The sequence below is a fragment of the Oncorhynchus kisutch genome, linkage group LG7 (genome assembly GCF_002021735.2).
Source record: "Oncorhynchus kisutch isolate 150728-3 linkage group LG7, Okis_V2, whole genome shotgun sequence".
In the NCBI taxonomy this organism is placed as follows: domain Eukaryota; kingdom Metazoa; phylum Chordata; class Actinopteri; order Salmoniformes; family Salmonidae; genus Oncorhynchus; species Oncorhynchus kisutch.
The window spans coordinates 40,116,122-40,140,881 of NC_034180.2; the positions used below are offsets into that span (position 1 = coordinate 40,116,122).

The 24,760-nt window shown below is 44.2% G+C and overlaps 1 protein-coding gene across 8 annotated transcripts in view; it reads left to right on the forward strand.

Moving 5' to 3' along the window:
- Positions 1-24,760, forward strand: part of LOC109893784 (myelin transcription factor 1-like protein) — a 187,363-nt gene that overhangs the window by 74,422 nt on the left and 88,181 nt on the right. For 3 of the 8 annotated variants that reach the window (XM_031829085.1, XM_031829087.1, XM_031829086.1), the window contains exons 4-7: positions 508-541; positions 1,970-2,047; positions 3,219-3,281; positions 20,775-20,963. In XM_031829085.1, the coding sequence (XP_031684945.1) occupies positions 508-541; positions 1,970-2,047; positions 3,219-3,281; positions 20,775-20,963 (364 nt within the window). The remainder of the gene's footprint in view (positions 1-507; positions 542-1,969; positions 2,048-3,218; positions 3,282-20,774; positions 20,964-24,760) is intronic. The other 5 variants (XM_031829089.1, XM_031829090.1, XM_031829092.1 and 2 more) reach the window with 3 other exon arrangements.

Consider the following 24,760-nt stretch of genomic DNA (forward strand, 5'->3'; position numbering starts at 1 on the left):
TCCCATCCCTCTCTCCCCTCTCTCGACCATCCCTCTCTCCCCTCTCTCTCCCCTCTCTCTCTGCCCATCCCTCTCTCCTATCCCTCTCTCCATTCCCTCTCTCCTCCCTCTCCCCTCTCTCTCCCATCCCTCTCTCCCCTCTCTCTCCCCTCTCTCTCTGCCCATCCCTCTCTCCCATCCCTCTCTCCATTCCCTCTCTCCTCTCTCTCTATGCCGATCCCTCTCTCCCATCTCTCTCTCCCCTCTCTCTGCTTATCCATCTCTCCCCTCTCTCTCTCCCATCTCTCTCTCTCCCATCCCTCTCTCCCCTTTCTCTCTGCCGATCCCTCTCTCCCATCTCTCTCTCTCCCCTCTCTCTGCCATCCCTCTCTCCCATCCCTCTCTCCCCTCTCTCTCTGCCTATCCCTCTCTCCCATCCCTCTCTCCTCTCTCTCTGCCGATCCCTCTCTCCCCATCCCTCTCTCCCCATCCCTCTCTCCCATCCCTCTCTCTGCCTGTATTTTTCAGTGCCTGTGGAACCAGCGATACCAGAGCTGTTCAGGTCAGTATTTCTGTTCACCTGCCTTTCCGGCTTCCCCCTTGTGTGTGAGTGAAAGAGGGAGAGATAGGGAGGGAAAGAGAGAGAGAGAGAGAGAGAGGGAGCGGGGGAGAGGCTGAGAGATGGAAGGCCACTAGGGCTGATAATGGATGTGGAGCACTCCCAGGCTCTCAGTGTGTAGTGAGAGATGAGCACTAAAATCACCTCTTCAGACAGGAGCGATGCCATTTACTCAGCATGCCTCTTGCTTCTGCTTCCTCTCTCTTTTCTTCTCATCTCTTTCTTTCTCCCTTAGTCACTCCCGTGTCACTCCCTTAGTCACTCCCTTAGTCACTCCCGTGTCACTCCCTTAGTCACTCCCGTGTCACTCCCTTAGTCACTCCCTTAGTCACTCGCTTAGTCACTCCCTTAGTCACTCCCTTAGTCACTCCCTTAGTCACTCCCTTAGTCACTCCCGTGTCACTCCCTTAGTCACTCCCGTGTCACTCCCTTAGTCACTCCCGTGTCACTCCCTTAGTCACTCCCTTAGTCACTCCGTGTCACTCCCGTGTCACTCCCGTGTCACTCACGTCTCTGTCATAATGACTCTTTCTCTATCTCTCCTATTTTCTGTCTCGTATCTAATTTCTCTCTATTTTTCTATCTATTCTGACAAACCCTATCAACAGTAAATAATGAGCAAATCTAACTTAGAACCACTATAACTGCAATCTTTATCCTGGCTGTTCAAATGTTAAATCCTGTCAATACAGTGGCTGAAAGATGATCCTGAATTGACCCTTGCAGTGTGTTGTCCCACTCGCTGCTAAGTTGATTAAATGGCATGTGCTACACCATGAAACCAATTGATGGATCTCCCTGAATCTCCCTGAATCTCCCTGTATCTCCCTGAATCTCCCTGAATCTCCCTGTATCTCCCTGAATCTCCCTGTATTTCCCTGAATCTCCCTGTATCTCCCTGAATCTCCCTGTATCGATGGACAACCCTACTTTGGTGTTCAGTTATCCACTAAGAGTTGTCTTGTGTACGTCTTGTATTTGGCCGTTTAAACCTGGTTCAAATATACTTTTTTAAGATGAGAATTTCAGAACAGCATCATATTCATAATATCATATATACAGCACACACTCTTAGAAAAAATGTGCTATCTTTAACCTTAAAGGATTCTTTGGCTGTCCCGATAGGAGAACCTTTTGAAGAACCCTTTTTGGTTCCAGAAAGAACCCATTCCACAGAGGGTTATAAATGGAACCCAAAAGGGTACTACCTGGATCCAAAAATGGTTATCCTATGGGGACATCAGAATAATTGTTTTGGAACCCTTTTTCTAAGAGTGTACAGTATACAGGCCTATACCCATGTTTTTGATATAGTACTCTCAGATGTCCTCTACTTACTTTTATCCTTGGATATTATTTTGTCCTTCACAGGCTAGGAGAAGGTTTCTTCAGAGATAACATTCTGGGCCCACCTATATCAATAAAGAATATGCCACCTGGCCACCTACAGTATGTATAGCTCTTTCAGATATCCACAGATAGTGTGGCTACCCCATCTATACCTCTCTCTCTCTCTCTCTCTCTCTCCATGGGCTCCATCTCCCTATCTGCTTTCTCCACCGCTGCCTGCAGATATCAATTAATCAGCAGATCGATGGTCAGCCTATCTCCAGGCCGAAGCATCCATAATGCCAATAATGCTGCTCGATGGCGTCGCTCCTCAGAGAGCTGATAGTCGTCAGGACAAATACGTTTGATTTTGCGTGGTGGGTCTTGCTGGTCTGGGCAGATATGCCACTGTGATATTGTAAAGGGTTTTCTCCCATGCGGCCCAGCAGGAAATGCACACTTGTAGTGTATTAAGGCTTCTAAACTTTGTAATTTCCATTTTAAAATGTCCATCTTGATTTGCCCTAGAAAATAATTCCATAAATTATAATCCACATATTAATTCACATTTCCTGTTGCTGCTGGATTATGTTCCTGCTGTAGCAAACTGGCTCAAATGAAGATCCTACATCTGTAGGTGGAGCAGTATGATCAGACTGAAGTGTGAAGAGGGCTCTACTGTACGTGTAGTGTTGGAGTAAAATAGGAGTGCATTGTTTATATAGTAAAGTTTAGAGAGATGATACAATTGCAAAGAGGAGCAAAATCCAATAAAATCCAAGTGTGAAGTAGAAAACAGAAATTGAACTGAATATGTGTAGATCGATAGATGGAAAAAGAGAAGAGTGGATAACAGTGAGTTGGGTGCATACTCAGTGATGGAAAAAGAGAAGAGTGGATAACAGTGAGTTGGGTGCATACTCAGTGATGGAAAAAGAGAAGAGTGGATAACAGTGAGTTGGGTGCATACTCAGTGATGGAAAAAGTGAAGGGTGGATAACAGTGAGTTGTGTGCATACTCAGTGATGGAAAAAGAGAAGGGTTGAGAACGGTGAGTTGTGTGCATACTCAGTGATGGAAAAAGAGAAGGGTGGAAAACGGTGAGTTGTGTGCATACTCAGTGATGGAAAAAGAGAAGGGTGGAGAACGGTGAGTTGTGCGCATACTCAGTGATGGAAAAAGAGAAGGGTGGAGAACGGTGAGTTGTGAGCATACTCAGTGATGGAAAAAGAGAAGGGTGGAGAACGGTGAGTTGTGTGCATACTCATTGGGTGTTTTTGTGTCTTCTCAGCTGTCCTACACAAGGCTGTGATGGGAGTGGACACGTCAGCGGCAAATATGCAAGACATCGAAGGTAAATCGGTCTCCCTTTAGTCCTATTTCAGTTCTGGATTAACCATTTTCTCCACTTTTCACTAATGATTTTCCAAAAAATAAAACTGGAATATCCTTTATTGAAACAAATTCCGATAGCCTACCATGGTCATTTTCACAGCTCTGTTTGATGGACAGGTTAAAGCACAAATATTTATTCTCATCCCTTTGTCATTTGCATATTTACAGTGGGATATGCAAATCATATTTTATATTGTATAAGCTCTCCATAAATCTCCTTATAAACAGGCACTCAAAATGGAAGGATCTCTCTCTCCTCTTTAAAATACATGCCTGTGTTCTATTTCTTCTCCTTTGTTCTAAAAATAACAGGATCATTGTGAACTAATCCCATTTCCCCATTCGGACAAGGAGTGGGCTGCTGCCTTGCATAACTGGAAGCTTTGGGCTTCTACTAATTATGGCTTGGTAGAATCCCCCCATTTCAGATTAAGGCTGTGACTTTCCTATGAATATGTTTATGTATACATGTACAGTATGCTACTGTAACTAGCTTGTGGTTGTCATACTTTTATGTTTACATGTACAGTATGCTACTGTAACTAGCTTGTGGTTGTCATACTTTTATGTATACATGTATGCCAGTGGTCACCTACCGGCCGATTGAGTTCGACTGGTCAATCTTTAAGATATTCCTAGACGATAACCAAAGATAAAGGCTTGCGCTTTTTATTCGTGTTGTGCTGTAGGCGGTAGGTGCACTTGATTCAGAAGCCCTGCACACCTGGCAAGCAAAGTGTTCCCATTTTGACCCATTTAATTTGTCTGAAAAGACAAACTCCGACCTACGCAGCGGACAGGTAGCTCTGTGGCTAAATCGAGTGCGCCTACTGCGCTGGCCAATCGGATAACTCAAATCACTGTGCCTACAGCTTCCACGACCCTGGCCACAGCAAAGTTTGATAGGAGCCTACATGAGATTTCATCATTTAAAAAACCATGACCAGAGCCAGTCTGTCAAAGAATACAGCGAAGAGCTGCTGTTTCTATGAGTGAGTTGATGTTTAAGTTTTTATTCAGCACTGTTTAACACTATTACAAAACATTAAATGCCCTTCACCCTACTTCCACTAGCGCTGCAGCTGCAATGACTGAGTAGCCATGTGTATCGATAGTCCAATTATTATTAGCAGCTCGTTCTGTCTATTTTAATATTGAGGAATATTTCACTTTCTCTACGAACAACATGAATTTGTGCATGAGTCAGATGAGGTGCAACTCGAGTTTGGTCATCAGGTGGAAGATGGTGTCCTCTCTCTCTCTGTTTGGTCAGTCTCACCAGAGGAAAGGAGAGAGCAGGGACCGTGAGAGGCTGACCTTCTGCTGTAATCTACCTCCCCTGAGACTAATGCCGCGTTCAAAACAACTGGGAACTTGGAAATCTCTGACTTCAGTGCGTTGAAGACAACTAGGAAAAAAGCGATATCCGACTGGAAAATCAATTTGATTTCATCCAACTCAGAATTCCAAGTCAGAAACTTATAGAGCTCTGACTTTCCCACCTGAGGATCACTAACGTCATGATTTGACCTAGTTTTTTTTTTAGAGTGCCCAGTTGTCTTGGGAGCATGACCACCAGATTAGTGGGGGTAGGTGCCGTTTAAGATGAAGGAGGACGATAAAAAAAAATAGTGAGCTTGGCCTTATTTCTATTACAGCATATTGGATGACTGTCATTCATATTCCATTAACCCAGCTCAATGTAACAACGATAGGTTGAGGCTACTACATGATACTAACATTTTCCCTATACCCATCATGAGGGGGCTAAAACCTAGCCTATGAATAAAATAAAACGTAGGTGCATATATGTAACTGATCTAGGGTGTAATCATTAGTCCAACAGTTGCAAACGCGAGTTTCTATTGGACAAATTCAAGTATGTTTATCCCCATTTCATTCCATTTGCTTCTGCTTAAGAAACATTTTTCAGCCGAATCGGTGGAATGAATGCACCTGTGACCACACGCAAACGCAGTTCACTTTCATGATAGCCACATACAAACAGCATGATTCCTGTGATCGTTGGATAATTCCTTCTTGCATCTATGCGCTCGCCTCCTCTCACCTTTTCCCTTCACTTGTGGACTTCAGTGTACAACACATCAGCTGTCTGTGACCAGGCAAAAAATACTTTCCAAGCCAAACCTTCATATCATACAATTGAACTGCTCACACAGCCTACATCGTTGTCACCATATTAATGTCACAGTCAACATAGCCACAAGAACTAATGCCACGATCATAAAGTATAGTGGACAGTCAGCAGCAAGCAGTTTAGCAGTTACACTGGCGGCCCCTGGTGGCAATTTAATTAATAAAACTACAAGTTTACCTTGACTTGGAAGAGTTCCAGTGTTGGATAGCTATAGCCAGCAAGCTAACTTAGCATCCCTCTCTGTTTGAGCCAGGTGTTTTAGTAGGCTAAACTAGCTAGCTGCATTCGCTAGCTAAGTAAGTGAAAGTTTTAAAAAAAATACAACGAAATATAGCTAGCTCTCTCTTGTTGCTCCTTCATTTCTGAAGAAATTAATTTGAACTATTGTCTTTCTCTCTCTTTGAGTCAACTACTCACCACATTTGATGCACTGCAGAGCTAGCTAGCTGTAGTTTATGCTTTCAGTACTAGATTAATTCTCTGATAATATGATTGTGTGGACACCATGTCAGTTCATGCTGCAAGAGCTCTGATGGATTTGAGGATGTCACGGAAGTTGTCATAATTACTGTGTAAGTCTACGGAAGGGGGTAAGAACCATGAGCCTCCTAGGTTTTGTATTGAAGTCAATGTACCCAGAGAAGGATGGAAACTAGCTGTCCTCCGGCTACACCATGGTGTTATCCTACAGAATGCTGTGGAGGCTAATGTTGACCTTCATTGCAAAACTGTGTGTTTTAATCAATTATTTGGTAACGTGACTATATTTGATATAGTTTTATCTAAAAATTTCACTATATGATGTTTAAAAATGAATTTCACTGACGAGGATGGTCCTCCCCTTCCTCTGAGGAGGAGCCTCCACTGCCAGATGCATCAGTTAAGTAAAATATTAAAGCAAATTGTTTGCTAATTATTTCCATTTATGCTGATCTATTTTGTTATCAAAGCTCGAGTTTTGAAAAATAATATGGTCTGAGAATAACATTATTGACAATGCAACGCATATAGCCAATATGCTGTGAAGAATGTATTAGGCCTACTGAACAAATGTAATTCCTACAGAACTGTTTTTATAAGGTTAATATAAAATAAAAAAAGTAATGTTTTTTTTAAATCAGCTTGTTTTGGTGACCACCAATGTATGCTAACTAGCTTGTGGTTGTCCTACGTTGGTACCGTATCATGACAAGCACTATGCTTATGGATCATTAGGATATTACCACAGACTCAATCAGAATGATCACATCAACAGAAGATTTGTTAGACTAAATGTGCATTTCTAGCTTATTAAATACAGGCAGAGTAGTTCTCTCCTCTTCGGCTGAAATGTTCAAAACAATTGAGGAAGGTGTATCATTACTAAACCTTAGTTAGGCCTGATAAAACTATGCAGTATTATGTTGGTGTGTATTTATCAGCTTTCCCTGGGGAATTGTTGTTCCCTGCACATGTGGACAGTTTTGGATGTGCGTACTGTTCTTTTGAACTGTCTTTACTAGCTACCTCTTCTAACTCTGTCCATGTTGAGACACAGGTTTCCTCTGTCTTCTGGTTAGTGAAATGAGAGAGCCGTTGTTTTAGAGCAAGCTTTAATCGTCGGTGTCAGAGCTAAAGCATGGCCATGCAGGAAATGATCCAGTTAATGAAACATTTTAATTATTCAACATCATTGTGGAATGTGATGACCGTGTCAGTGAATCCCCAACTTAACTATTCGCAAGTCACACACACACACACACACACACACACACACACACACACACACACACACACACACACACACACACACACACACACACACACACACACACACACACCACACACACACACACACACACACACACACACACACACTAAGATTTCCCAGAGAAATCTCCCACACTGGTCACGTGCCAGGCTTTCAATTGTGTGTGAAAGAGAGGAATCCGTCTGTTATAATTACTTGCCCTTGTATGGATGGGTTCATTACTCAAACTCCCTCAGAGGCTGGCAACCCGCTGGCTTAGGCCTGGCAGCCATCTTGGAAGTCACTGTATAGTTGATAGACAGCAGCAATCTGTACCATATTGATCTTTATATCAGCACAGAGAGAGTGAGAGAGAGAGGCGGTGGAGTATGGAGAACGCAGCATAGTCGTGCGGTATTTTTCCATCTCTCTTTTCTCTCTTTCTTTCTCTCTCACAAACAAAGAAAAGACAGACTCCTCCTCTCATTGTGACGTGTCTATCCCACCAGCCAGTGCTTTGCTCAACGGATAATTCAAGATAAATAAATCAAACAAGGAAGGCTCAGTCCATCAGCACACCTGGCTAAGACTGCCTTGCTCAAACACTCTCTCTCTCTCTCTCTCTCTCTCTCTCTCTCTCTCTCTCTCTCTCTCTCCTTATCTCTTGCTCTCCGCCCATCTCCCTTACTCTCCATCTTCCTTCTCCCTCACTCTCCTCTTTTTCTCTTCTCTCTGTCCCCCATCTCCCCCATCTCCCCCACTCTTATCCCCTCTCCCTTTCTCTCATTCTCTCTCACATTCGTCAATCTCCGGCAGCTAATTTCTCCTTCAGATGGTGCCGCACTCATTTGCATTCTTATCAAAGTGTTCTGACTATCCGACAGAAGCTCTAAGAAGGTGGGATCATTAATATGTTAATTAGTCCCTTTCTCCGCTCTCTGCACAGGCGTGCCAGCGATATCCTCTCTCCTCTTGTTACGCTCACAGCAATTCACACAGCCTTTGAATGCGTGCTGCAGACTCAGAAATGCCATAATATAAGACTGTTCACACACCCTGGCAGATGGTTCCATGCAGTCCCAGTAAACCATGGTCTCTGTCTGTCTGTAGTCTGTTTATACGAAATGACTGGGCTTCAATGGATCTCTATGTTATATAACTGCAGGGTCAGGAGTTTATTCATGGAGCTGACCAAGTGTAATAATGTCATTCCAACAGATATATCTTTGGTTAGAGGGTAATGGGGTGGGAATGTTGGATGGCAATAATAACAGGTCCATGGCAGGATAGTTTGGCCAGCCGTTTTAGATTAGTCAACTCTCATCATGTCTCAACACTGATAGATTATTGGCTGGCTGGTGTAATTAAGACAACAGAAATACAGCAGGATTCTCTCATGCCTGGTGTGGCTCACTCTTAGTGTGACTAAACATCACTAGACAATGTTCTTTTAGACAAAGCATTAATAGCTGATGCTGCTAAAAAAATAATTAAAATTGTATTTTTCCTCCTATTTTGTATAAAAAACAAATGTTAGTTACAGTTTATTTTTCTCTGAGAGCATGCATTGGATTTTTGGGGGCCATTCATCACGCATGAATTATCTGTGAAGAAACCGGCAGTAGTTTTCATGGCATGAACCTGCCAAAGCATCAGGGCAGGGCAGTAGATCCCGCCCACTCAGGCCATACTTAATAATGACTCTCGCTTTGAACCCATTTAATGGCTGGAAGGTTGAGTGACAGATAGTGTCTATGGTGTCGGGAGTGGACACGCCCTTCTGGGACACGGCTGGAAATACAGAGCAGTGGCAGCTAAATTACACATTAGGAAGGACCTCTAACTCGGAGGGAGGGAGGGAGGGATAATGAATAAAGAATGGATGTGAGACGAGAAGCAGTGGTTGAACCGCGTGGGTCCACAGAGCACAGAGATGATGTGAGCATGAGTAACACACACGCACGCACACACAAACACACACATGCACGCACACACACACACACACACACACACACACACACACACACACACGCGCGCGCACACACAAACACACACACACACACACATGTACATTCTCTCACACACAGCTTTCATGCAGATGAGAGCCAGCATGAAACCATGAGATACAAAGAGTCCTAATCATACAGTGTAAGCATTTTATCACATGTTGTTTTTACCTATCAATCATAACCAATCATTCACTAATACACATACAGCTGAAGTGGGAAGTTTACATACACCTTAGCCAAATACATTTAAACTCAGTTTTTCACAATTCCTGACATTTAATCCTAGATAAAACTCCCTGATTTAGGTCAGTTAGGATCACCACTTTATTTTAAGAATGTGAATTGTCAGAATAATGGAAGAGAGAATAATTTATTTCAGCATTTATTTATTTCATCACATTCCCAGTGGGTCAGAAGTTTACATACACTCAATTAGTATTTGGTAGCATTGCCTGTAAATTGTTTAACTTGGGTCTAACGTTTCGGTTAGCCTTCCAAAAGCTTCCCACAACACGTTGGGTGAATTTAGGCCCATTCCTCCTGACAGAGCTGGTGTAACTGAGTCAGGTTTGTAGGCCTCCTTGCTTGCACTATGGGATTGAGGTCAGGGCTTTGTGATGGCCACTCCAATACCTTGACTTTGTTGTCCTTAAGCCATTTTGCCACAACTTTGGAAGTATGCTTGGGGTCATTGTCCATTTGGACGACCCATTTGCGACCAAGCTTTAACTTCCGGACTAATGTCTTGAGATGTTGGTTCTATACATCCACATAATTTTCTTTCCTCATGACGCCATCTATTTTGTGAAGTGCACCAGTCCCTCCTGCAACAAAGCACCCCCACAACATGATGCTACCACCCCCGTGCATCACGGTCGGGATGGTGTTCTTGGTGTGTGTGTTCTTGCTTGCAAGCCTCTCCCTTTTTCTTCCAAACATAACGATGTTCATTATGGCCAAACAGTTCTATTTTTCTTTCATCAGACCAGAGGACATTTCTCCAAAAAGTATGATCTTTGTCCCCATGTGCAGTTGCAAACCGTAGTCTGGCTGTTTTATGGCAGTTTTGGAGCAGTGGCTCCTTCCTTGCTGAGCGGTCTTTCAGATAATGTCGATATAGGACTCGTTTTACTGTGGATATAGATACTTTTGTACCTGTTTCCTCCAGCATCTTCACAAGGTCCTTTGCTGTTGTTCTGGGATTGATTTGCGCACCAAAGAACATCCGTCTCTAGGAGACTGAATGCGACTCCTTCCTGAGTGGCATGACAGCTGCATGGTCCCATGGTGTTTATACTTGCGTACTATTTGTTTGTACAGATGAACGTGGCACCTTCAGGCATTTGGAAATTGCTCCCAAAGATGAACCAGACATGTGGAGGTCTACAATTTTCTTTCTGAGGACTTGGCTGATTTCTTTTTATTTTCCCATGATGTCAAGCAAAGAGGCACTGAGTTTGAAGGTAGGCCTTGAAATACATCTACAGGTACACCTCCAATTGACTCAAATGATGTCATTTAGCCTATCAGAAGCTTCTAAAGCCATGACATAATTTTCTGGAATTTTCCAAGCTGTTTAATGGCACATTCAACTTAGTGTATGGAAACTTCTGACCCACTGGAATTATGATACAGTGAATTATAAGTGAAATAATCTGTCTGTAAACAATTGTTGGAAAAATTAGATGTCCAAACTGACTTTCCAAAACTATGGTTTTCTAACAAGAAATTTGTGAAGTGGTTGAAAAAAACGAGTTTTAATGACTCCAACCTAAGTGAATGTAAACTTCCGACTTCACTGTATGTAGAACATTTCTGCAAATACTGTCAATTTAATCACCTCTGCACACACCTAGTAATAAACAGAAAGACAAAATAAACATTCCATACACATGCACACACACGCACACACACACACACGCACACACACGCACACACACACGCACACACTCACGCACGCTCGCACGCACACACGCACACACACGCACACACACACTCACTCACTCACGCACGCTCGCACGCACGCACACACGCACTCACGCACGCTCGCACGCACGCACGCACACACACACACGCACACACAAACACACACACACACGCACACACAAACACACACACACACACATATGCGCGCACACACACACACTCACACATCGAGTGCCTGTCTGCCTTTCTGATTCGGAGAGCCTCCAATAACAGGCGAGAGAGCCCTAGAGTGAGAGAGATCCCACAGCTCAGACCCTTCATATGAGAGGAGAGTGGCTAGAACTGTGTGTCTCTACCAAGACACACATGCACACACATAGCCTTCTTCACAGTCTAGAGCAGCAAACCTCCCTGAGTAGCCACTCAAACCCAACAATTTCATCAGCAAGGACATCATGGCTGAAATACAATCGACATGGTGCTGATTTCAACCACTGTGTCTCTATGCTGGAGCAGCCAGGGTACCAGTATAACCCGTGGAACTGAACATCTTCTAACAATCTGCTTCTCATACCTACTCCTTCACTCTGATAGGAGAGAGGGGATGGAGAGATGATCTGTAAACCTGTTTCAGGTCCCTGTGGAGTCATTAAGTCAGATAAATGCTCTCAGTTCATCCCAGGCTGTTTTTCAGCCCCTCTATAAAGGGGTGAGGGAAGGAGAAGCTACAAAGCCCAATTAGTGAGTGGAAGGAGAGAGTAATGGCTGTGTGACTGGCCACAGGCGTCCCCACTCTGTGACACCTCACAGGCTATACACCTGGGTTACCTAACTGGAGGCCCATGGGTGATTTAATTTTGCCCCCCAAGTTTTCTGAAAACATCAGAAAATTATTGTTGGACATAAAAAAAAGCATTAATAGCTGATGCTGTTAACATGGCATACAGGGATTTGATGAAAGTCCCTTAGCTCCTAAAAAAAGACATTAAAATTGTATTTTTCCTCCTGTTTTGTAAAAAAAAAACATATGTTAGTTACAGTTTATTTTTCTCTGAGAGCATGCATTGAATTTTTGGGGGCAATTCATCACGCATTAATTATCTGTGAAGAAACCGCCAGCAAATCAGCTCCTAGTGATTTTAAATGACTAAATCAGTTCCAAAGTATTCCTACGCATAGAAAGATATATGTGATCAGGGAAGATGGCGCCTGAGGGGATGGCTGCTGTTTTATTGGCTCTTAACCAACCGTGTAATTTAGTTTGTTCCTTTGCATTGTTCGTAACTTTTTTTGCTGCTACATGGTGTTGCTGCTACCGTCTCTTATGACCGAAAAGAGCTTCTGGACATCAGAACAGTGATTACTCACCTCGAAATGGACTTAGAGTTTTTCTTTAATGAGTCGGATGGGAAGGATATACTCCAAAATCCCGAACAGGCCCTCATCCCCATCATTCGTTGGGGAAGGAAACTGAGATTTAGCAGTAAGAGATCAGGGTGCCTTGTGAGGATCAGGCGACGAGTGGCTAATCTGCCTTTGCCCTCCGTTCTGCTAGCTAACATTCAATCGCTGGAAAATAAATGGGACGAACTGAAAGCACGTATTTCCTACCAACGGAACATTAAAAACTGTAATATCTTATGTTTCACAGAGTCGTGGCTGAACAATGCCATTAATAACATACAGCTGGGCGGGTTCTACACTCTATCGGCAGGATAGAACAGCCTCTGGTAAGACACGGGGCGGGGGCCTATGAACATTTGTAAACAACAGCTGATGCACGATATCTAAGGAAGTCTCAAGGTTTTGCTCGCCTGAGGTCGAGTATCTCATGATAATCTGTATACCACACTATCTACCGAGAGAGTTTTCATCTGTATTTTTCGTAGATGTTTACATACCACCACAGACAGAGGCTGGCACTAAAACCGCACTCAATGAGCTGTATACTGTCATAAACAAACATGAAAATGCTCATCCAGAGGTGGCGCTCCTAGTGGCCGGGACTTAAATCAACCTCATTAAGTATGTTAAATATGCAACCAGAGGGAAATAAACTCTAGACCACCTTTACTCCACACACAGAGAAGCATACAAAGCTCTCCCTCATCCTTCATTTGGCAAATCTGACCATAATTCTGTCCATCTGATTTCTGCTTACAAGCTAAAATTAAAGCAGGAAGCAACAGTGACTCGATCAAGTTACAGGACTGTTTTGCTAGCACAGACTGGAATATGTTCTGGGATTCCTCCGATGGCATTGAGGAGTACACCACATCAGTCACTGGCTTCATTAATAAGTGCATCGACGACATCATCCCCAAAGTGACTGTAAGTACATACCCCAACCAGAAGCCATGGATTACAGGCAACATTCACAGTGAGCTAAAGGGTAGAGCTGCTGCATTCAAGAAGCGGGACTCTAACCCGGAAGCTTATAAGAAATCCTGCTACTTCCTCAGATGAACCATCAAACAGGCAAAGCGTCAATACAGGACTAAGATCGAATCGTACTAAACCGGCTCCGATGCTCGTCTGATGTGGCAGGGCTTGCAAACTATTACAGACTACACAGGGAAACACAGCCGAGAGCTGCCCAGTGACACGAGCCTACCAGATGTGCTAAATAACTTCTATGCTCGCTTCGATGCAAGTAACACTGAAACATGCATGAGAGCATCAGCTGTTCCAGACGACTGTATAATCACGCTCTCTGCAGCCGATGTGAGTAAGACATTTAAACAGGTCAACATCCATAAGCCCTCAGAGCCAGACGGATTACCAGGACGTGTACTGTAATACCTTCTTAAGGCTATGGGTTCCCCTACAGGAACTCCACCCCCCCGTCGTACTGCGCGATGAGACAAGGACATCCCTACCGACCAAGCCCTCCCTAACCCAGACGACGCTAGGCCAATTGTGCGTCGCCCCACGGACCTCCCGGTCGCGGCTGGTTACGACAGAGCCTGGGGGCGAATCCAGGGACACTAATGGCACAGCTGCACCACCAGGGAGGCAGTCATATGACATGTTACACAGTACATTTATGTTTTGTTCGATAATATGCATTTATATCCATAAATCTCGGTTTACATTGACGCCATGTTCAGAAAATTCTCCAAAATGTCCGGAGGAATTATAGAAAGCTACGCCAGATGATAGAAAAACTCATCATAAACTTTGACTAAAGATACATGTTCTACATATAATAAAAAAGATACACTGGTTCTTAATGCAACCACTGTGTCACTTTTTTTTTTACGTTACGGAAAAAGCCTAACATTGCAATAATCTGAGACGGCGCTCAGACGTAACAATATTTCTCCACTATGTTGGAGTCAACAGAAATACAAAATTACAACATAAATATTCCCTTACCTTTGATGATCTTCCATCAGAATGTAGTGCAAGGAGTCCTAGTTCAACAATAAATCGTTTTGTTTCATAATGTTCAATTCTAGTGTCCAAGTAGCAGCATTTGCTACCACTTTCAGCTCAAATGCCCAAAAAATTACTTCTGGTCCAGGATAACTTTGCATCAAAACTTCCAAATTACATATTACAGGTCAACGAAACTGGTCAAACTAAGTGCAGAATCAATCTTCAGGATGATATAATCATACAGATCGAATAGCATTCCAACCGGACCATTCATGTTCATCTGGGGCTGATTGGAACAGCCGAAGCACTCGAACGCAAACGCGCCTCAAGCACAGCTGGCAAGCACAGCTGGCAAGTGTCTTCACTGACATGTTCAACCTCTCCCTGTCTGAGTTTGTAATACCAACATGTTTCAAGCAGACCACCATTGTCCCTGTGCGCAAGAACACTAAGGTAACCTGTCTAAATGACTACATACCCGTAGCACTCACGTCTGTAGCCATCAAATGCTTTGAAAGGCTGGTCATGGCTCACATCCACACCATTATCCCAGGAACCCTAGACCCACTCCAATTTGCATACCGCACCAACAGATCCACAGATGAGCCATCTCTATTACACTCCACACTCTCCTTTCACACCTGGACAAAAGGAACACCTAACTGAGAATGCTATACATTGACTACAGCTCAGGGTTCAACACCATTGTGCCCTCAAACATCATCGCTAAGCTAAGGACCCTGGGACTAAACATCTCCCTCTTCAACTGTATCCTGGACCTCCTGATGGGCTAACCCCAGGTGGTAAGGATAGGTAACAACACATCCACCACACTGATCCTCAACACGGGGACCCCCCAGGGGTGCGTGCTCAGTTCCCTCCTGTACTCCCTGTTCACGCATGACTGCACGGCCAGGCATGACTCCAACACCATCATTAAGTTTGCCGATGACACAACAGTGGTAGGCCTGTTCACTGACAATGATGAGACAGCATATAGGGGGGAGTTCAGAGACCTGACCGTGTGGTGCAAGGACAACAACCTCTCCCTCAACATGATCAAGACAAAGGAGATGATTGTGGACTACAGTAAAAGAAGGACCGAACACGCCCCCATTCTCATCAACGGGCTGTAGTGGAGCAGGTTGAGCACTTCAAGTTCATTGGCATCCACATCACCAACAAACTAACATGGTCCAAGCACACCAAGACAGTCGTGAAGAGGGCACGACAAAACCTATTTCCCCTCAGGAGACTGAAAAGATTTGGCATGGGTCCTCAGATCCTCAAAAGGTTCTACAGCTGCACCATCGTGAGCACTGGTTGCATCACTGCCTGGTATGTCAACTGCTCAGCCTCCGACTAAAAGCAGTACAAAGGGTAATGCATACGGCCCAGTACATCACCGGGGCCAAGCTTCCTGCTATCCTGGACCTCTATACCAGGTGGTGTAAGAGGAAGGCCCTAAAAATGGTCAACTATACCAGCCACCCTAGTCATAGACTGTTCTCTCTGCGACTGCACGGCAAGCATTACCGGAGCGCCAAATCTAGGTCCAAGAGGCTTCTAAACAGCTTCTACCCCCAAGCCATATGACTCCTGAACAGCTAATCAAATGGCTACCCAGACTATTTGCATTGCCCCCCCCCCCCCCCCCACGTTGCTGCTACTCTCCTTTATTATCTATTCATAGTCACTTTAATAACTCTGCCTAAATGTACATATTACCTCAATTACCTCGACTCCGGTGCCCCCGCACATTGACTCTGTACCGGCACTCCCTGTATATAGCCACGCTATTATTATTTACTGCTGCTCTTTAATTTTTTGTAATTCTTGTCTCTTACTTGTTTGGGGTATTTCCTTAAAACTGCATGGTTGGTTAAGGGCTTGTAAGTAAGCGTTTCACTGTAAGGTCACCTGTTGTATACGGTGCTTGTGACAAATAACATTTGATTTGATTTGATATACAAATGTCAGCAAGGCTTGAAATTATTCTATTTTATTCAACAGAAATAGGCCATATCAGTCCTCTGAGATAGCACACACACATGTATACACACACTTACCTACACACACGTACCTACCTACACACACACACACACGCACACACACACACACACACATACGCGCACACACACAAAGAGGGAACTAGTTTCTGGGCCGCACAAGATGCTCAATAAATGAATGATGAGTAAATCTGTGAATTGTGAATAATTGATGGCAGCCGTGGTAACAAGCAAATGACTGGTGTTATTATTTGTTAATAAGACACTGTAACAGATTTAGGATCTTAATTTGACCTATATTGTCACAGAAAAAGAATCCGGAAGCAACAGGATTCAAACATTATTTCCATAATGTTACTTGATCGGTGGTAAGGCTATTAGCTGGCCAAAAGTAGGCTACATGAAAAGTGCAATACTGTTGATTTAACTGTGTGTTATTGTGGGTTTCATAGAATTTATGTAAATCACAAAGTTCTGGGATGCAGAAAAATTCTCAGAAACAAAAGAGTGATCAAATTAAGATCCTACATCTGTAGATCATCTCTAACTGTCCCTCATTATCAATTCAATTCAATTCAATTCAATTCAAGGGCTTTATTGGCATGGGAAACATGTGTTAACATTGCCAAAGCAAGTGAGGTAGACAACATACAAAGTGAATATATAAAGTGAAAAACAACAAAAATTAACAGTAAACATTACACATACAGAAGTTTCAAAACAGTAAAGTATATTATATATATATACAGTGTTCTAACAATGTACAAATGGCTAAAGGACACAAGATAAAATAAATAAGCATAAATATGGGTTGCATTTACAATGGTGTTTGTTCTTCACTGGTTGCCCTTTTCTCGTGGCAACAGGTCACAAATCTTGCTGCTGTGATGGCACACTGTGGAATTTCACCCAGTAGATATGGGAGTTTTTCAAAATTGGATTTGTTTTCGAATTCTTTGTGGATCTGTGTAATCTGAGGGAAATATGTCTCTCTAATATGGTCATACATTGGGCAGGAGGTTAGGAAGTGCAGCTCAGTTTCCACCTCATTTTGTGGGCAGTGAGCACATAGCCTGTCTTCTCTTGAGAGCCATGTCTGCCTACGGCGGCCTTTCTCAATAGCAAGGCTATGCTCACTGAGTCTGTACATAGTCAAGGCTTTCCTTAATATTATCTCACACCCTACAAAACCATCCTCCATATTTGGAAAGCAGGATATCAAGATGCACAGTGCATACTGAAACACTGTTCACTCCCTAAAGGCCTTCGTGACTACTACTACCTTGGAGAGGTTACCTAGCGCAGGGTTCCCACCCCATAAATAAAAAGTATTCAGACCCAATGTATGTATAATAACAACTGAACTATTACATTTACATAAGTATTGAGACCCTTTACTCAGAACTTTGTTGAAGCATCTTTGGCAGCAACTACAGCCTTGAGTCTTCTTTGGTATGATGTTACAAGCTTGGCACACCTTTATTTCGGGAGTTTCTCCCAATCTTCTCTGCAGATCCTCTCAACCTCTGTCAGGTTGGATGGGGAGTATTGGTGCACAGCTATTTTCAGGTCTCTTCAGAGATGTTTGATCGGGTTCAAGTCCGGGCTCTGGATGTGCCACTCAAGGACATTCAAAGAGTTGTTCCGTAGCCACTCCTGTGTTGTCTTGGCTGTGTGCTTAGGGTCGTTGTCCTGTTAGAAGGTGAACGTTCACACAAGTCTGAGGTCCTCAGTGCTCTGGAGCAGGTTTTCATCAAGGATCAATCTGTACTTTGCTCAGTTCATCTTTAACTCGATCCTGACTAGTCTCACAGTCCCTACCGCTGAAAAACATCCCCACAGCTGCCACCACCATACTTCACCGTGGAGATAGTGCCAGGATTCCTTCAGACGTGACGCTTGGCATTCAGGCCAAAGAGTTCAATCTTGTTTCATCAGACCAGAGAATCTTGTTTCTCATGGTCTGAGAGTCTTTAGGTGCCTTTTGGCAAACTCCAAGCAGGCTGTCATGTGCCTTTACTTAGGAGTGGCTTCATTCTGGCCACTCTACCATAAAGGCCTGATTGGTGGAGTGCTGCAGGTTCCTGGTCACCTCCCGTACCAAGGCCCTTCTCCCCCGATTGCTCAGTTTGAACGGGCGGCCAGCTCTAGGAAGAGTCTTGGTGGTTCCAAACTTCTTCCCTTTAAGAATGACGGAAGCCACTGTGTTCTTGGGGACCTTCAATGCTGCAGACATTTTTTGTAACCCTTCCCCAGATCTAATTCTCTGCAAAATCCTGTCTCAGAGCTCTACGGACAATTCCTTCAACCTTTTGCTCTGACATGCACTGTAAACTGTGGGACCTCATATAGACAGGTGTGGGCTTTTCCAAATCATGTCCAATCAATTGAATTTACCACAGGTGGACAATCAAGTTGTAGAAACATCTCAAGGACGATCAATAGAAACAGGATGCACCCGAGCTCAATTTCGAATCACATGTAACAAAGTGTCTGAATACTTCTGCAAATAAGGTATTTATCTATTTTATTTTATTTTTAAATACCTGTTAGTGAAGGAAGAATGATCTTGGCGAAGGAGAAATGCTCACAAACAGGGATGGAAACAGATTTGTGCACAAAATTTGAGAGAAATATGCTTTTTGTGCATAAAACTTTACATGTTGCATTGTTCACTGTATATATACACACACATATAACACTACCGTTCAAAAGTTTGGCGTCACTTTGAAATATCCTTGTTTTTGAAAGAAAAGCCATGTTTTTGTCCATTAAAATAACATCAAGTTGATCCGAAATACAGTGTAGACATTGTTAATTGTTGTAAATTACTATTGTAGCTGGAAACGGCAGATTTTTTTAGGTAATATCTACATAGGCGTACAGAGGCCCATTATCTCCAACCATCACTCCTGTGTTCCAATTGCATGTTGTGTTAGCTAATCCAAGTTTATCATTTGAAAAGGCTAATTGATTAATAGAAAACCCTTTTGCAATTACGTTAGCACAGTTGTCCTGGTTAAAGAACCAATAAAACTGACCTTCTTTAGGCTAGTCGAGTATCTGAAGCATCAGCATTTGTGGGTTCAAAAGGCTCAAAATGGCTAGAATCAAATAACTTTCTTCTGAAACTCATCAGTCTATTCTTGTTCGGAGAAATGAATGCTATTCAATGCAAGAAATTGCCAAGAAACTGAAGATCTCATACAACGTACTACTCCCGTCACAGAACAGCGCAAACTGGCCCTAACCAGAATAGAAAGAGGAGTGGGAGGCCCTGGTACACAACTGTGCAAGAGGACAAGTACATTAGAGTGTTTAGTTTGAGAAACAGATGCCTCACAAGTCCTCAACTGGCAGCTTCATTAAATAATACCCACAAAATAACACTCTCAACGTCAAGGGCAAAGAGGCGGAGACTCTGGGATGCTTGCCTTCTAAGTTTCTTCAAGTGCAGTTTCAAAAACCATCAAGTGCTATGATGAAACTGGCTCTCATGAGGACCGCCACAGGAAAGGAAGACCCAGAGTTACCTCTGCTGGAGAGGATCAGTTCATTAGAGTTACCAGCCTCAGAAATTGCAGGCTAAATAAATGCTCCACAGAGTTCAAGTTACAGACACATCTCAACATCAACTGTTCAGAGGAGACTGCGTGAATTTATTTTCTTATTTTACCTTTATTTAACCATGCAAGTTAGTTAAGAACAAATTCTTATTTTCAATGACGGCCTAGGAACAGTGGGTTAACTGCCTGTTCAGGGGCAGAACGACAGATTTGTACCTTGTCAGCTCGGGGATTTGAACTTGCAACCTTCCGGTTATGAGTCCAACGCTCTAACCACTAGGCTACCCTGCCTAGCAATTCGGCCTTCATGGTCGAATTGCTGTAAAGGAACCACTACTTAAGGACATCAATAATAAGAAGAGACTTGCTTGGGCCAAGAAACACTAGCAATGGACTCTAGACCGGTGGAAATCTGTCCTTTGGTCTGATGAGTCCAAATTTGTGTCTGTGTGAGACGCAGAGTACGTGAACGGATGATCTCCGCATGTGTGGTTCCCACCATGAAGCATGGAGGAGGAGGTGTGATGGTGTGAGGGTGCTTTGCTGGTGACACTGTCTGTGATTTATTTAAAATTCAAGTCGCGCTTAACCAGCATGGCTGCCACAGCATTCTGCAGCGATACACCTTCCTATCTGGTTTGTGCTTAGTGGGACTATCATTTTTTTTTCAACAGGACAGTGACCCGAAACTCACCTCCAGGTTATTTGGCCAAGAAGGAGAGTTATGGAGTGCTGCATCAGATGTCTTGGCCTCCACAATCACACGACCTCAACCCAATTGGACTGCAGAGTGAAGGAAAAGCAGCCAATAAGTGCTCATTTTATGTGGGAGGTCATTCAAGACGATTGGAAAAGCATTCCAGGTGACTACCTCATTTAGCTAGTTGAGAGAATACCAAGTGTGTGAGTAGGGTGGCTACTTTGAAGTATCTAAAATCTAAAATATACTTTGATTTGTTTAACACTTTTTTGGTTACTAGATGATCCCATATGTTCATGTAGATCCCATGATTCATAGTTTTGATGTCTTCACTATTATTATACAATGTAGAAAAACCCTTCAATGAGTAGGTGTGTCCAACATTTTGACTGGTACTGTATATATATATATATATATATATATATATATATATATATATATATATATATGTATGATGGCTTTGGGGTGGGGTGGTGGTGATGAGGAGCTCATTTTTGGGTGGTAGTGGTGGGGTGTATGGGGTGCAGGGGTTGTGATAGTGATTGCCATGGCTGCAGCTGAGGATGAGTAATTGCCTGTCTTGGTGGGAGCGTGTTCTGGAGCTAAAGTCGACTGCTTTCTTCCTGATGTATAGCTCATTTGGATTCCGCCAGCCTTCCACCAGCCTTGGGGCTGTATTATTCATGCCTTGACAGATAGCACTCACTTAAAGCATTGGAATGAAGCCAGGTAGTGGTGGGGCGACACAGGAACATTGCACCTAGAAGCCTGGCAGAGTGAGAGGGGGAGAGAGGGAAAGGTGTATTGTTAGGAAAAGAGGAAGAGGAAAAACGAAAGAGGGAGAGAGGGAAGGGGAGAGAAGTATGAGATGTGAGAGGGAGAGGGAAGGGGAGAGAAGTATGAGATGTGAGAGGGAGAGGGAAGGGGAGAGAAGTATGAGATGTGAGAGGGAGAGGGAAGGGGAGAGAAGTATGAGATGTGAGAGGGAGAGGGAAGGGGAGAGAAGTATGAGATGTGAGAGGGAGAGGGAAGGGGAGAGAAGTATGAGATGTGAGAGGGAGAGGGAAGGGGAAGGGGAGAGAAGTATGAGATGTGAGAGGGAGAGGGAAGGGGAGAGAAGTATGAGATGTGAGAGAGAGAGGGGGGGGGGCTGGCCCGATAAAAGAGTAGAGAACAGGGTGATGTGATCAACCTCTACCCCATCCACCCCTGCCTCCTCCACCATTTCCCCCTCCACCACCGCATCCCTCCACCCCTACACCCCCCCCCCCCCCCCTCCACCTCTACCCCATCCACCCCTGCCTCCTCCACCATCTCCCCCTCCACCATCTCCCCCTACACCCCTACACCCCTCCACCGCCGCCACCTCCAGCTCAGCTACCCCACTGCCTCCTCCGCCACCTCCAGCTCAGCTACCCCACTTCCTCCTCCGCCACCTCCCCCTCCACCATCTCCCCTACACCCCTACACCCCTCCACCCCTCCACCACCGCCACCTCCAGCTCAGCTACCCCACTGCCTCCTCCGCCACCTCCCCCTCCACCATCTCCCCCTACATCCCTACACCCCTCCACCACCGCCACCTCCAGCTCAGCTACCCCACTGCCTCCTCCGCCACCTCCCCCTCCACCATCTTCCCCTACACCCCGTCACCCCTCCACCACCGCCACCTCCAGCTCAGCTACCCCACTGCCTCCTCCGCCACCTCCCCCTCCACCATCTCCCCCTACACCCCTCCACCTCCGCCACCTCCAGCTCAGCTACCCCACTGCCTCCTTGTGCAAATCCAGATAAGGTCACATTAATCATAATGTGCCACATCACCTCCATGCCATCAACCCCCCTCTGTGGAGTATCTGTCTCTGAAATGAACATTTACATATTTAATTGGGAGCTTTATTTTCCAAAAGGAGAGGGGGAGCAGGCGTGTGGGGCAGAACCAAAAGAGGTGAAGTTGACTGGCTCTCTGGGGACTTGTTTTTCAGGGGTTCAATATTTTTTTTAAGTAATAATCTTTGTTAATGTATTTAATCCACTTGTTTTTCTTTGCATCGTGTAACCACTGCCATTATTGAATAAAATATAGTGGCGTCAGCTCCCCTTGGTTTTCAGTCAACTACAGCACTGGGTTTCCCATCTCTTTCTTTTTAGTAATAACCACGTTATCAGAAAAACTCAACCTATAAAACAACATAAGAAACCTTCAAACACGTTTCAAAACCTAGCCCCTCAAATATACTCTGGCACTCTCCTGTATCCCCCTCATCCCTTTCTTCCTCTGCCATTTGTTTATTTTTCCCTTTGTGTTTTCCTCCTCTTTGTTTGGTGGTGTGTTATTATGACAGTCCGTCAGGCCAGCTCCAGTACCTAGCTCTGCTCTAGCCTAGCGTTAGCTAGCAAGTGGTAAACAGGTGGTGTTTACTCCCCCTGCCTGCCTGTTCCCCCGCCCTCCCTCCCTCCCGCAGGAGACACATCAAAGGAAATGACAGATCATGTGTAGCGAGCCCAGGGCCCAGCATTGTGCCAGGGGGATGTGTGATGAGGAGCAAGACAGCAAGGGCAGCCAGACGCTTAGGGCTCTCCATCTCTTCTGGGCTGGGTACATCCTGACCTCTCACCCTCCCTACCCCCCTCCCACTAGCAGCAGCCCCCTAGCCTGCCCATCCCTCCGCACGGCTACCAGCTAAATTACATAAATGTCAAGAGTCCACCACTGTCTCTGTTGGGGAAATGTACCAGGCCCAGTAGACTTTATTTATTTGATTTAACCCTTATTTACCAGGTAAGTTGACTGAGAAAACATTCTAACGTACAGCAACAACCTGCGGAATAGTTACAGGGGAGAGGAGGGGGATGAATGTGCTAGTTGGAAGCTGGGGATGATTCGGTGTGACAAGCCAACAGAACAGGACAGAAACACAGCAGCTGGGCAATAGGCTGGGGGGTGAAAGCAGAGATGGTTATTAGGGAGAGAACTTGATGTACACCAGTTTACATTTACATTTTAGTCATTTAACCAGAGTGACTTGCAGTTAGTGCATTCAACTTAAAATAGCTAGGTGGAACGACCACCTATCACAATCATAGTAAGTACATTCTTACCTCAGTAAAGCAGCTATCAGCAGTCAGTGCTAGTGAGAATAGACAAGTGCGAGTGTTGCTGCAGGAAAGATAAAACATGTTTTTTAGTATGTTTAATTATTATTATTATTGCAGATGGCACATGACACGTTTTCTGTGCTATCATGGTGAGCTAATGATACTTTAGGTATTTTTTCTCTCATGTTTTCTTTGTGCTGATATTCTTGAGCTCTGGTGACTATTACTGCCATCTCTGTTCACGTTAGAAACATATCTCAAACTAACTTTTAAAAACATTTATGGAGTTTGAACTCTATTATGGCAGTGTACTGTCTAACGCAACATATCCAGTGTAGCTAACACAGATGGATAGTGCAGAGGAGGAGGGCTAAACCTCATCCAAGATGTGTCTCACTACGCTAATGTGATTGTTTGAAGTAATTATGTGAGTGGAGAGGACCCTTACAAAAATGTAACATGGTACTACTATGGTACTTCACTTATACCATGGTATAGTCTGAATCATGGAAAAGTATATGGACACTGAAGAGCTCAGTAACTTTCAATGTGGCACCGTCATAGGAAGACACTTTTTCTACAGCTGCCACGGTCAACTGTAAGTGCTATTATTGTGAATTGGAAACGTCTAGGAGCAACAACAGCTCAGCTGCAAAGTGGTAGGCCACACAAGCTCACAGAAAGGGACCGCCAAATGCTGAGTTTTACTACCGAGTTGCCTCTGGAAGCAATGTCAGCACAAAAACTGTTCGTCGGGAGCTTCATAAAATGGGTTTCCATGGCTGAGCAGCCGCACACAAGCCTAAGATCACCATGTGCAATGCCAAGTGTCGGCTGGAGTGGTGTAAATCTCGCCATCATT